This window comes from Anopheles nili, chromosome 3 (assembly GCF_943737925.1).
Source record: "Anopheles nili chromosome 3, idAnoNiliSN_F5_01, whole genome shotgun sequence".
Classification (NCBI taxonomy): domain Eukaryota; kingdom Metazoa; phylum Arthropoda; class Insecta; order Diptera; family Culicidae; genus Anopheles; species Anopheles nili.
The window spans coordinates 11,898,173-11,911,802 of NC_071292.1; the positions used below are offsets into that span (position 1 = coordinate 11,898,173).

Here is a 13,630-nt window from a genome sequence, read left to right on the forward strand (position 1 = left end):
AAATCAAGCCTTTGCAGCTGCTACAGCAAATGTCAAATTATACATTCTTTTCACAGCTGTCAAACGTAAATTTAACTCAACCTTCGACTCTGCTCATTTACGGACTTGGACGGCCACTGACTGATAAGCAATTCATTCTAACTAATTCTCTGCTACCGAGATAGAACAAAAAGAGCGACAAAAGAAAAGATTTTGAAATACGCGATAGTGCCGGGAGCATAATTCCGTGGAACGCATTGTGATAGAAGCTACATTTAGGTACAGTGTGAGGTTCGCATCACATCCACACACCACATCTCCCATCCGTGCAGTTCTTTTGATACTCCTGCTAAAAGATGCATTCGGTACGAATGCCCGTTGTTTGCCTGCTTCTGGTCGCAGTAACAATCTGCAATGGTAAGTACGCCCCTCAGTTTACATACAAAACCTAGGAACGATTCGGCAATGGCGTGTAGAAATTGTGTAATCAAACGCGGAACTGGTGAGCGAAGCTACTGCACTAACGTTCCATAATACGCAATACTTAGGAACTGAATCCCTTCAACTGTGTGCTCGCTATTTTCCTGGCCACCTTGTGCCTCTTTCCTTGAACGCACGATAGATGTGGCCTCCATAATTGTCGCCCGTATGCATCCTAGCCATGGCCTAGCTATGATGGTGTCGGCCACATTCGCCGTATATTACTCATACGGGTAATCATACGCTGGATAGAACAAAGAAAAATCTCGAGCCCCATCGAACGCCCTTTGCACGGTTACAGCTGCAGCGATGAAGCTGCAACTATGTATTGCGATAAAGTGTCCATTTGCCATGGAAGGCTGAAAATGGCCAGTAGCTAATCTGTCACTAGCCTTCGCGATTGCACTTGTAAGTTGAATCGCGTAAATTTTGAGTGCAGATTGGTGGCGCATTAAATGGTGGATAATTGGTTACGCTTACGGAACGTCAAACTAGTGCTATAAAAAACGCTCGACGCACAAGTAATGCGTCAGCTGATTTTTGTTTGTTCCGTGCTAACGATACGCACCCAACGCAAAAGATGAATATTTATTTTTCGCCTCAAGGATTATGTTGCTTCAAGGTTACTCGCAGAAAACAACAGTAATGTTTCATATTCTAGCATTGAAAACTCTTTCTCTCACATACTCACGTAGGAGTGTAGTATCTATCGCATAATAGTAGCTATTGAACGCTTCTCATGCAATTTTCTATTATCACGTAGTAGGCTTGCAAGGAACGATCGGTAGCGTATGCTTTGAATTAGCAATGCTGTGTTGTTCATGTGCTTGCATGTATTCACACGATGAGTCACAAAGTATCGCATTTAAGTTGCATCGGAACGTACGCCTTTCGTTTCGTTTAGTTCAGAAAGCTTAGCATTACGATTTTCCGTTGTCAGCGCAAAACAAATCGATATGCTGTGTCGATCGATTGTGTAAACACTTCTTGGTTAGTGGTTTATTATATAAACTGTTGATTTCTTCTTGACGATCGACTGCAGACGCATGTTATACAAAAAGAAAACCGCCAACTCTGATTACCTTGAACAGTATCGCTCTACAATTGTTCCATATTTTCAAATTAAAAAAAAAACACTCGTTGGTGACGAATCCAACGCCAAACGAGGCGTTTTAATTTTTATCGTTTCATACAGCCTTGCCGTAAATTTACATAAAATGGGCTTGCAGTTTTGTTTTTGCTCGCTTTCACCATTTAATCTTATTAATCGAGAAACTGTGTGGGCAGTATGTCCAGCATATGTAGCAATGAGTCAGCGTAGTTTGCTGTCTGGGTAGAGGAATGTATTGACGGTTGCATCCATGTGTATTATTTGCTTATCAGCATGCCGATGAGATTAAAGACGCTCAAGCTCATTTAGTCGCCCAACCAGCCATCGTCTCAGCTAATATTGGTGGTACATAGCTAATAGACAGTTTGAAATTTAACATTTTTTGCCCTTCTTTCGTCTAGTACAATCGGCTGTTCCAGAACCATCACCATTGAACACGACAACAGTGGAGCCTGTGACAACGACTGCGGTTCCGACTACTTCAACAACAACCACCACTGTTAAGCCCGAGACAACGACGACGAAGCCGACAACAACAACCCAGAGTTCGACATCAACAATGGCCCCAACTACTACGACTACGACCACAACTATGGCACCGTCCACTACCACCGTAGCACCGAGTCCGAAACCCATGCCGGAACCGGATATGGGTACCTGGAGCTTTACCAACACGACCACTAACCGAACCTGCGTCATCGCGCAGATGTCCATGCAGTTCAATATGAGCTATTTCGATGTCGGTAAGTACCTTCGCGCGTGCTTTCAGAGAGATTCCTTCTCGACAATGGTCACAGTTTAATATGGTTCCTTTTGCAGATGGCAAGCCGGTGAATGTTCTGTACAACCTACCGAAGGAAGCGACCGTTAAATCGGGTATGTGTTTGAACACCTCGGACTATATTGAGCTGACCTGGCCCATGGACAAGCAGAATAACTACAGCTCGCTGCGACTTGACTTCGCACTGAACGCAACCGGACATGAATTTGCCTTTGTCGGCTTGCTTGTTAACATGAATGTCGTTGGGGATGCCTTCCCGAACGCCAAGCGTAAGTACCGGACGCCAGACGGCAAAAGATGGACACTGAAAAGTTTAACCCCGTCGCTTTGTTACTCTATTTTGTAGCTCTTCAAAAGCTGGTGCTCGCCAACAATCAGACGTTGTTCAAAACTCCGCAAGACATGTCCTATCACTGCAACAAAGCGCAAATGCTGAACATGACCTCAAACACCGCCGGGCTGGGAATGCCTACTGTTACGGTCGCCAAGCTGCAGCTGGAAGCGTTCCACACCAAGCAAAATAACAAATTCTCGATCGCCAAAGACTGTGAGGCCATTGATACCCCCGACATCGTCCCGATTGCCGTTGGTTGCGCCCTGGTGACGCTGATCATCATAATGCTTGTCGCATATCTTGTCGGTCGCAACAGTGCTCACAGCCAGGGCTACTACAGCATGTAAATATGCTTCCCGGGCACTGGTTTTCTTGTATAGGTGTTTTTCTTTTCTTTTTCGGGTACGACCCGAAGCAGGCATCTCCGCAAACGCCATGTTGCGAGACCGCCGTTTGGGAATTGTGTACGATCCTTCGTTTTTCTTTAGTTACTCTTATTATTTTTCTTTCAATTTCTGGCCTTACTCCCCTGTCGCTTTTTTTTTGTGTGGAAAGCGGATCAACTTACATTCATACGTTCGCGGCTGATTCCGCGTTATCCGCACGTGAGTTTGGTAGACTACAACGTGATAAAAAGGCCAATTGATAGTTTCCATCTTTTGATCGTGTTAGAAAATGAATTGGAGTACGTCAATCGATTCCGTTTAGAATTAGTTGATCATTCTTCTTGAGCGTAGTGATCACAAACCATTCTTTTCGCGAGAATGTGAATTATTTTAAACACGGAAATGTCGCAATTTGCTGTGCATCATCCGTCGACTGGGTAAAATGAAACTAGGATGATAACAAAAGAAAAAAAAACAGTACAAGGACTTATGCTTGCAGTTGTAATGTGGTGTGAAAGTCATGGCCGAGAAAACTAGACCAGAATATTCATCCCGCGTGGTGTTATCGTTCGGGTAGGGAGGCAAAAGAGGTGAACAAAATAATGCATTCAAAAATTAAACCACAATTTACATAAAATTTCGCCTATAACGGTACAGTAGAGTAATTTTTATGAAACAATAAAAACGTATTGATACGAATGTTGGCGTATTGGCTGAACGAAATGGCTTGTGTCTGCTGTTACTGTAATTGAGCAGGTTCTCTGCAGCATCCGAAGAATGCTCTTCATTCTAAATCGTAGCATCTAGTATTCCAACTTGCGATGTTTTCTATTTTTAACATGCCAGAAAAAGCGAGAGAGATGCTTCATTCAAACAGTGCCGGTGTGCCTAAGTTTACAACGCGCTACGGCTGGTGAGCTCGCTCATTTTTGATCTGTGTTCTCGTGCGTGTCACGCTGCAAACTAGGTCTTGTCAAACGCGTGGAAAAGAAGTGGTGTGTGGTTGAATAATTGTGAAAGAAACTTGGTGCAAATTGTTTAGCTCCACCTTCAGAACAAAAAATGGCAGGTCAGCGTTCTCTTTGCAGTTACAAACTGACCAACGTGATTAAGCTAAGCTACTAATTTCCATTGATCTTATGTGCTCTACTTGATCGCCATACCTCGTGCGCTATTGGTGCAGCTTTCGTGCCGTGATTCGTCACTGCATGCACTACCACATCGACTATATGGTATGCCTTCTAGGCAACCGAAAGGCCAAAAACATATTGAAGCTGAAAGCGCATCAGAATAGTTTAGTGCATTTAATGAATTCAAATTGAATTGTTGAATATATTTAGAAAGAAGATTGATCTATCGTTCACTATCATGATCGTTTTATGAATCATAAACGAGTGCATGTTAAAATCTCGCGTGTTTGTCGGAAATAATTCTGCATTTGTATTATTTGAATCTCAAATATGAAAAGATGTTGCTAGCATACTGCTTAAATAGCTGTAAAATTTTTTAAGATAATTGAACACTCTCAAATTTAAATCGAATGATCGTCTCAATCTCCCACGTGGTGCTCACTTGACTAGAGTTCTAAACAAAGATAAAATTACTACATGGTAGTATTCAGCGTGCTGTTGAATTTAATTTTAACCCAAAAACGTTCTCTTTGTCTTTAAATAAGCTAAACCAAATAATTTCTGAAATAGGTTTGCATGAATGCGGAGACAACTGAAAAGATGTAAGCGTCGTTTGAAACTAAACTGACGTTACTGCTCTGACGTTTACAACTCAAAATTACATTGGAATTGCCATGTGCGTGCGCGTGTGCGCGCGAGAATGTTTATTTACTATTTGGATGCAGACGAGTGAAATTAACATATTTATTATTTTTCAATTAAAAGTGATGTAAAAGTCATTTTGCTTAGTCCTAATTTAGTCGAAAGATCTGTGTGTAACCTAGCAAAAACCTACAGGCTTTTCTTGAAGTGAAGTTCTGTTGGGCTGCACTTTTAGATTTCATTAGCGTGACCATCTCGCAGAATTGTTGTTAAGCATAGGATTCGAAAGTAAATTTTACTAGCTTTTCTATGTGCCATGTTCGTTGCTGCTAGTAAAGAGTAGTAAGAATTGGCCCCAGTAGCAAGAGATCTCAAACAATAACCTATTACAACGCTGCAATTCGGCATACCCCATAAGCAACAGTTAACCGGCCGGTAATTTGTGGCTTGTATAAAAACGCTAGAAGTATTGACATTTTAAATCTCTATTAAATCGTACTGCACTGAAGGTATCAAAGAGCTTGTTGCTTCCACGCTCTTGGAATTGTTGGACTATATTGGAATCACGCTGATTTACTACTAACTGTGCCATTGGCCATATCTGGTGTAACCATGTTTTTCACCGCTTTATCGATTTAATATATCGCCAATTGGTGTCTCGCTCGTGCCCTCGCTCCATCGGTTGTTTGGTAGAAAAGTTTCTTCTAAGTCTTCACCGTTCCACATTTTCTTCTCGTGGTACCTAGACGTCGAAAGTAAACCCGTCATGGATGTGCAAAGCGAACCCCGAAGTAACGCAGAAGCGAAGAAGCTGCTGCGTGAGGACAAACAGCGCGAAGCCAAGATTGAGGATCAGCTAGCAAAGGCGCTGAGCGGCATGACGGTGGATGAAAAGTACGCCGCGGTCCACAAACGGTTGGTTGCATCGGAAAAGGAAAATCGGCGCCTGGTAGGGTTGCACAAGCAGTACGAACGGACGCTGGACGCGTCGAAGCGCGAGAAGGAAAATCTCATCCTCGAGCACGACAAAATAGCCTCGACAAAGAAGAAGCTGGAAGACCTATGCCGGGAGCTGCAGCGGCATAATAAATCGATCAAAGATGAAAGCCTGGCACAGATCCAGCTGGAGGAGGAAAAGCGCAAACAGACGCAAGAGAAGTTTCAGCAATCGTTAAACGAAATACAGCTTGTTATGAACGAAAACAACGACAAAAACATGAAGCTCAAGGAAGACAATATGGAGATGGCCAAAAAGTAGGTATCGGTTAGGGATGCATTCTTGCAAAATAGGTTTACCACGATTTCCGACGGAATATCCGACAGGTTTAAAGTGATCCTCGAGCAGTATGACCAGCGCGAACTGCAGATGGACAAGATGAACAAACAGATGGACTTGCTCACACAATTGAACGATGCCAAACTAGCCAAGATCGCGATGGAATCAAACGGCGAAAAGGAAAAGTTTCTTTCGTAAGTAAAATGGATGCCAACATGATGGAGCACGTGCGTTGTCGGATTGTAAATTTGCATTCACTCTCGCTTTTTAGAGAAAAATTAGTGCTGGTAACGGAACTGCAGATGGTGAAAAAGCAACTGGCCGAATTGCAGGCAGTCGAGACGCATTTACGAGGGCAGGTTAACATGTACTCGGATAAATATGGCGAGTTTCAGGACTCGCTGAAGAAGAGCAGGAGTATTTACGAAGGATACCAGGACGATATGAAGAAGGTTCGTGACATCGTGATCACTTGCTACCATCGACGGTACTGTATTTCATTAGCTTATTATTGTTTTACCGTTTCACTCAGATGTCGAAGAAAATGAAAACGCTCGAGAAGGAAACCATGGCCTGGAAATCGCGTTGGGAAACGAGCAATGCGACCGTGCAAAAAATGCTGGACGAGCAGATCGAACGGGAGAAGCAGTTCACGAAAACGGCGCGCCAGTTGTCTCAGCTAAAAATTCTCTGTCGCACGTTGCAGGGAGAGCGAGCCACCTATCTGGCCGCACTGAAGGAAGCAAATTTGCCTGTGCCTAACGAAGTGATGCCCCTTGACGAAGACAAGCTCAATGACCGCGTGGAAGTGAAGGAGCAGAATGCGAATAAGCAGCAACAGCCCACCGACAATCACGTTAATGGTCATGCCACTGATAGCACGCTGCAAAGTGAAACAAAAACTGCCACGGATGTACCACCGGAACCAGTCGCTGCACCACTCGAGGAAGTGTCGACGTAGTCCATCCGTTTTTTTCCACATTACCTCTGCTTCTGCGCTACAATCTTTCGGATGCACGTAAAGTTATTTTGTTTCGTTTTAATGCACGATTTGTTTGAATTTGCTTGTCCACTGCGGCAGCTATCCGTGTGCATGATCGTCATATGATCGAGAGTGTTTGCGTTTGATGTATGTCCTACAGCTAAGAAAAAAAAATAATTGAAAAGCGCAATAAATATACACCTTGGTGATCTTTTTTCTCAACAGTCAACCATCAATACCAATGAAAAGACAAAACGTAAAACTTGCTTGTTTTTATTTATTTTTCCACCAATTTATTCATTCATGTTTTGTTTACTTTTTCGAACACGCATTGTTACGAATCGATTCTGTTAAATTTTTTAAAATAAAATAGTAATACCGTACGCACTAAATACGTGATTATGTCCTCTACTCGCGTTACTGGCTAAAGCGGGCTAATGAACCAAACGGACAAAGCTAATGTTGATTCGTTATTCGTTTACTGTAAAATCGTATAGTGTAGTTACGGTGCCATGCTATCACGCATGTCCTTTAGAGCGAGTCCAACCTTCGACTGGTTCCGCGTACTATTGGCGTACTATGCATTCACCACTTTCAGCCAATAGCGCGCAGGCAAGAGCACGTGGCCGATCGAGCCGACCGATCAAAATGGTATAAAATTTTGCTACTAACATCAGCCATTCTTAACCCTCTCTTTCTCTCTCTCTCTCTAGCGACTACATTTTAGCAATAGGGGTTTTACGTTTTAATTCACACGTGAGATTAACGGCGCTAAACATAAAACGGTTAGTTTAGAGGCCTTACTTAAAACACGTACGTACAGCCAAGTACAGCGAGCACCATTCGCACTCGATCGCTCGCTAAAAACGCCCAAATCGCGGGAGTCTGTAAATCACGTTATCTATATAGTGCTACAACACTCAAGTGGAAAGGGATTTAGTATACCGTCGCCGCAACACAAGAACAAGCAGCACCTACTGTCGCTAAATCACTCGGGCGGAACGTTTTCCGTAACTACTACTGCTACTATTTGGATAATCGCTACGCAAAAACGCTACGAGCTAGCAGCTAACGGGCTAGGCAAAAAGCGCATACTAAACGCACCACGCACCTATGGGCCGTTTCGACCGCGTGGTTATATTACAGGAAATCTAAACGAACGCGACTAACACTACACTAAGCTAAGCGGCACGGACACGGACTGCAAACGAAAGCAACGACTGAACGTGAGCGTGAGGTGGCGCCCGGAAATCGCTAAAAACATGTGCGCCTAATCCGAGGAGGTCCTCGACAAACATGTCGAACGAGTAGTGGGTGTATGTGGGTGGATTACTTTGCTACCGTTGCTCGCTTGCATGCTTCGGAGATTACGCCACAGTCGCCGGAGAACTGTGCACAGAAACAGGGAAAACTAGGGATAGAGTAGCCAACACGGTAGTGCATTGCCGGTATCCTAAGGTAGATCATTCATTCGAGCATCTGGAGTTTGGTTTGCTTCTCTCGTACAATAATCTTCGGACACCGAAGAAAGAGAAGACCGTCACTAGCCTGCGGTAGGGGTAGATCAAAGAGGGCCCAAAGCCATCGTCCGTTGTGTTGCTTTCCAGGTTTGTTTGCAGCCGTTTTCCGCGTGTGTCGAGGGAGTATCCTTCGTATCCTGCGGCTCTACTTCTACGCTCTCATCTACATGCGCTTATTCCCTTTTTTTTTAATTGAACATGTATCTCGCTGGGTGTGTTTTCCGGATGTTGAACACCGCCATTACACTCGGGTCGGTGGAGTGCCCAGAAACGGGATGCGTTTCGGGCTCGGCGTGTTGCTGGTCCACTGGCGAGCTCGTGGCGCCTGCTGACAGTCGGAGTAGGAACGATCTGCAAGTGGAACATACACCCAGAACAAACGTGTTAATTGTGTAACCATAGCAACCGCAGGGCTGCTCCAACGCCATCTAGCAACCGGGTCAAGTTAGACTCACCTCTGTACTTGATTCCCTGCGACTCGTTGATGATGGCAGCCAGGGCCGGATGCTGCTGGTAGCGGTCCCGCTGCCCACCGGTTCCATTTCCGTTGCCCGCCAGGGACGGGCTTTTGGTGACGTTTCCCGCACCAGGTGACGCACCGTTGCCATTGTTGTTCGTGCTGTTGCTGTGGTTGTAGTTGTTGAGATTGTGGTTGCTGCTGTGGTTGCTGTTGTTATTGTTGTTGTTCAAGCCGTTGTAATGCAGCTGCTGGTGGATGTTGCCATTGCTTCCGGCAGAACCGGCGTGCAGCGCTGCATGATGCTGCTGCTGCTGCTGTGCGGAATGGTGAAAGTGATGATGATGGGCGCCTCCATTGTTGTTGATGTGGTTGTTGTTGTTACCACCGCCACCACCGTTCGTGCTGTTGTATTTATTTTGATCGAAGAATTCCGCCCGCACCGAGCGGATCGAGTTCTTGTTGTCTTCGGTGTTGCGCGAACGCAATATCTTCTGCTCCTGCACGCTGTAGCTGTGAAGAAGCCAAAGAACGGCATAAATCATCGCGTCAAGGAATGTCCTGGCTGAGAAGGACCCTTACCGAGAACCGTAGCTATTGAGATGGTTGTTGTTGGCGCTGTTTCCGTTGAGGTTCGTCACGTTAACGTACCCATGGCGGATGCTGCTGGCCGGTGAAACGAGCGTACCGCGCGATGAGCTGATGCCCGTGTCGGTGGTTTTGTCCTTGCCGAGAAACCCGGAACCGTGGGCGTGATTGTTGTAGGCCGACGCGAAGTAGATGTTATCCCGGCAGCTTGACGGTCGGTGCGTGGATGGTGGCGTATCCAATCCACTGTCACACCCGGCGTAATCCAAATCCGTCAGGACTGCTGGTGTGCGCAGGACACAAACGAAAGGATGTCATACAGAGGGGTTTCCAACCGACAGCGGTGGTATACTTACACGAATGACGGCTACTATCGTTGCCACCCGGGCCGAGTGGTCGTCTGTAAAGGTCGTCATTTTCCCGGTAACGTCCTCCACGGCGCAATTCAACCTCCTCCTCCAGATCATCGTGCAGCGTGTAGCTGTGGTTTCCGTTCACAAAGTTGTCCGCCAGCTTCTTCAGCGGTGAGTACGGGAATCCATTGTACAGACTGCCGTTGTGGCTGCTGTAGCCATTGCTCGAACCACCCCCGGACAGGTTGTGTCGGGCATTTGGGACCTTTTTCGGGGTCGAGTGGTTCGTCAACATGCCACTGCATAGGCCGCTCTCGTTGATGGAGCTCAGATCGGGCACGGAGTCAGACAGCAGGATGTGGTTGAAGCGTGGCCCACCTGCCGGTTTCTGGTGGCGGGACATTAGCCAGTCCTCGATCGCACCGGAGTAGGTGCCGCCTAGCCCGAGGTGGTTGCTCTGCAGCGAGGCCGCCGAGACTGGTGCCGCAAGGGAGGCGCGCGATCGTGGTCCTTGCGTGAGCCGAAGGGCACGACGCCGCTCCTTGCTGCTCAGCGTGCACTCCTCCAGCAGTTCGAACCAATCCTCAAGGCCCTGGTCGCTGCGCAACAGGACGCGTCCTTCTCGCGCACCGAGAAGCAGGCCTATCGCGCTGTACGACCGACGGTTCAGCCATTCCACCTTCTCTACGTCGACTAGCTTGATCTGTGCAAGGAAGAAAGGAAACATTATGTCAGCTAACTAGGACGTCATTTATCTGCGTGTTGGAGTGGCCAATCCCTGATGTTTGGCCGTGTTGAATTCAAATCGATTAAGCCACAGTGCCATCGAGGAAATTTAAAACGCAGCAACATATATTTTCTCTCATTTGCGCGGCTTGTTTCGACACGATTGAATTGATGATTGACGATTGATTAGGGGCTGGAATTCAATTTTGGCCTCCCAACTGCCAACAAACGACGGTCAATTAGCGCAATCGAGCTTTCGGAATCCGTCGGCGTTGGGTGTCATTTATATCTGCTCTGAAGGAAATAAAACCGTGCCACGAAAATGGATGGTTTCTGTCGTCTACCCCTTTTGCGTAGACGTTTTGATTAAACGTTTGTGCCTTTAAGCGCATTGCTGCAAAGGAAGCAGGAATAAAAGCACTCGTTGCTTGGAGTCGTGAAAAATCATAAAACATCATCGTGAAATATCTCAAGCGTTCCTTATCGCTTCGAGGTTGATCGACACCGAATTCCGCGCGGGAATTCAAGTTAATTGGGTACCGATTGCTCCTGTGAGACCAACCAGCCAGTTCTCGTAACCCTCCCACCGAGATATCAACGTTGCAGAAGGTGGAAAATTCGCGGAAAAGTCGTGAGACGTTGTTAACCCCTGCACCAGCTCAACGTGTTTGATCACCGCGAGTTCAAATCGGATATGAATTGCACGGCGTAAACGGCTCCACCGAGAGTTCGTTGGGCTTTGTTGATTGAGTTTCTGTCGGCGTGTCCGTTCATCGGCACCCTGAAAACCCATCGCTGATTGCCAAAGGGGAAAATGGCACCTAGGTGCACCTGCGGCTCGGGAGGAAAATGGCCAAGGTACGCCCGCCACCTCGTGGAATCCCGTTTTACGGTTCACTCGTTACAGTGACTCGTCGTCGGGAATCGGGTTGATTGAGCTTTGAGTTCAAATGGCGTCACCCGAACAATGGCGGACGTCTCGCCCATTACGTTGGCGGACGACGACGTCGGCCTACGACCTACGCTAGGGAGTCCTTCTCACACGACAAGCCTTCGCACGGCGAATCAATTAAAAGCAATTTATATGCACTCCATTGAACAAACATTTGATTTTTGCAAGTGCAAAGCGCACTTAATTGCATTTCCACTCCTTCAGACCCAAAAACCCACCCCGGCAGCAACCAGCAGCAGCAGCCTTTTTCTCATTGTTTGGTAGGCAGTGTGTGTGTGTGTGTGTTTTTTTTTGTTGTTGCTCCAGCTGCTGGAGACTAGTCGGTGGAATTGTCGCTTTCTCTCGCCTATCACATCCACCGGCTGGATGGAGGCTGGCAGAATTTCTTCACTTGCACTTTGCACTCGCTGTTTACATATGCACGCGAAGCAAACCGAAGCATCGATGCAAACGACGCCAGCCATCGACCGGAAGCCATCGGCAGCGTTTTTCCGCACGTTTCGAGGGCCCGAAACCAAAGGGCGTGCCTCCGTTTCCACCTCCTTTCACGGAAGACCACGCGAGTTCAGGAAAATGTGTGAAAATGAAATTTTTCCCACTTTACCCATGCTCTACGTCGCGTGTCTCGAGACGACGCATTCGCAAAAGGCAAACAGGCGACGTGACGCGTTTTGGTCGGGGTGAAAATGCACGTACGTGATGCACCGCGACGGTCCACGGTGTTTTGCATTGATTCGTATCGTAGACCGCAGGGCTACGGGCGACGACAACGATTAACCACGGCAACCCGGGAAACGGTGCCGTCAACAACGGCTCGTGGAAAATGGGAAAAGTAATCGAACGGTTGCGTGAACTCGTCCGGTGCGTATCGGGATCCGGTGCCGGAACACGTGCATCGACGGCTGACGAGCCGTTTGGGTGGAAAATCGGAGAAAATACAGCGGGCACGTTGCATTCCGGTGGTCCAATTTATGCGGGTATAGAAGGAAAACAATAGTTAGGGAAGATTTACACTGTTCTAAAGTTATCGATTTTTGGCGAAAATAACATTCGCATTTTTATATAAAAACCCATGTAAGGGCCTCTATCTGTCTGTTGATAACTATCTAAATTATTTTTCTAAAATTGGTTCTCAATATTCCAAAATCTTCAAACAAGACTGAAAATCTTTTCAGTGAAATTTTCATAAAAAATCTATATGAATGTCCCTGAAACATACGTTCCTTGTTAAGGTACTTACTAAACCCTTTTAAACTTTGTTTGAACGCCAGCAAAGACCTGTTCAAAATAATTCCCCTGGTAACTGGTATGAAAAACCCTCTTAAATGGGCTCCTTCAATCTCATTGTGCTCGAGCGACAGGCTCACGCAAGCTTCCGAGAAAGTATTCGCTGCCATCGTTACTCACCGACGCATTCGGTTGGAATGCACCACTTGCATTTAGCCCACCCGAGTGCATTCTGGAGCGTTCGCTGGTGGAAAATCGGATTTAGAGAATTTTAACCATCGCGCGACTGTGCAAATATTTAGCTTTTCCATCCCAGGGTCTGACGGGGCCCGAGTGAACGCCCGTTGGAAGAAAATACCCAGGATCGCAGGGACGATATTTCTTCCTCCGATGCAGTTTTTGAGGTGCATGGGCCGACAAACTGCACTACAGCGAGAAGAGGCACCAAATACCAATGTGATTTGCATTTTCCAGCACAATTTATCGGGCATTCGGCAAACCCCTTTTCAGGGCTGGTTGATGGTCTTACGCGCCATTATACTGCTTGGAGCGCAAGTCGTGCAATAGTTGGGTGAATTTGTTATGCTGTGCTCTTTCCGCCCACAAGTAAAAATGTAGCCGTTTGGCTACATTTCCCGGGAAAATGTACAACGTTCTCTCGCCGTGCGATGCTGCTACCTTTCTGGTGTTGGAAAATAAACAGACT

General features: G+C 46.5%; 3 protein-coding genes across 3 annotated transcripts in view; 2 read left to right on the forward strand and 1 right to left on the reverse strand.

The window, feature by feature from the left end:
* The first annotated feature begins 114 nt into the window (after nt 1-114).
* On the forward strand, nt 115-3,569 carry LOC128727732 (lysosome-associated membrane glycoprotein 1-like). The gene is made up of 4 exons (XM_053821670.1): nt 115-396; nt 1,972-2,313; nt 2,390-2,620; nt 2,698-3,569. Exons 1-4 carry the CDS (start codon nt 336-338, stop codon nt 3,030-3,032), a joined length of 969 nt encoding a protein of 322 aa, XP_053677645.1. The 5' UTR covers nt 115-335; the 3' UTR covers nt 3,033-3,569.
* Nucleotides 3,570-4,065: 496 nt separating this feature from the next.
* LOC128723251 (alpha-taxilin) lies at nt 4,066-7,438 on the forward strand. Its single transcript, XM_053816970.1, has 5 exons — nt 4,066-4,140; nt 5,590-6,097; nt 6,167-6,313; nt 6,391-6,571; nt 6,652-7,438. The coding sequence occupies exons 1-5, from the start codon at nt 4,134-4,136 to the stop codon at nt 7,078-7,080; spliced, it is 1,272 nt and encodes a 423-aa protein (XP_053672945.1). The 5' UTR covers nt 4,066-4,133; the 3' UTR covers nt 7,081-7,438.
* Nucleotides 7,439-8,794: 1,356 nt separating this feature from the next.
* LOC128723305 (putative uncharacterized protein DDB_G0289263) overlaps nt 8,795-13,630 on the reverse strand; it is a 75,066-nt gene continuing 70,230 nt past the window's right edge. Inside the window, exons 4-7 of the mRNA XM_053817030.1 lie at nt 10,023-10,722; nt 9,661-9,946; nt 9,077-9,591; nt 8,795-8,972 (exon numbers count right to left, since the gene is read on the reverse strand). Coding sequence (XP_053673005.1) covers nt 8,863-8,972; nt 9,077-9,591; nt 9,661-9,946; nt 10,023-10,722 — 1,611 coding nt within the window. The 3' untranslated portion in view covers nt 8,795-8,862. The remainder of the gene's footprint in view (nt 8,973-9,076; nt 9,592-9,660; nt 9,947-10,022; nt 10,723-13,630) is intronic.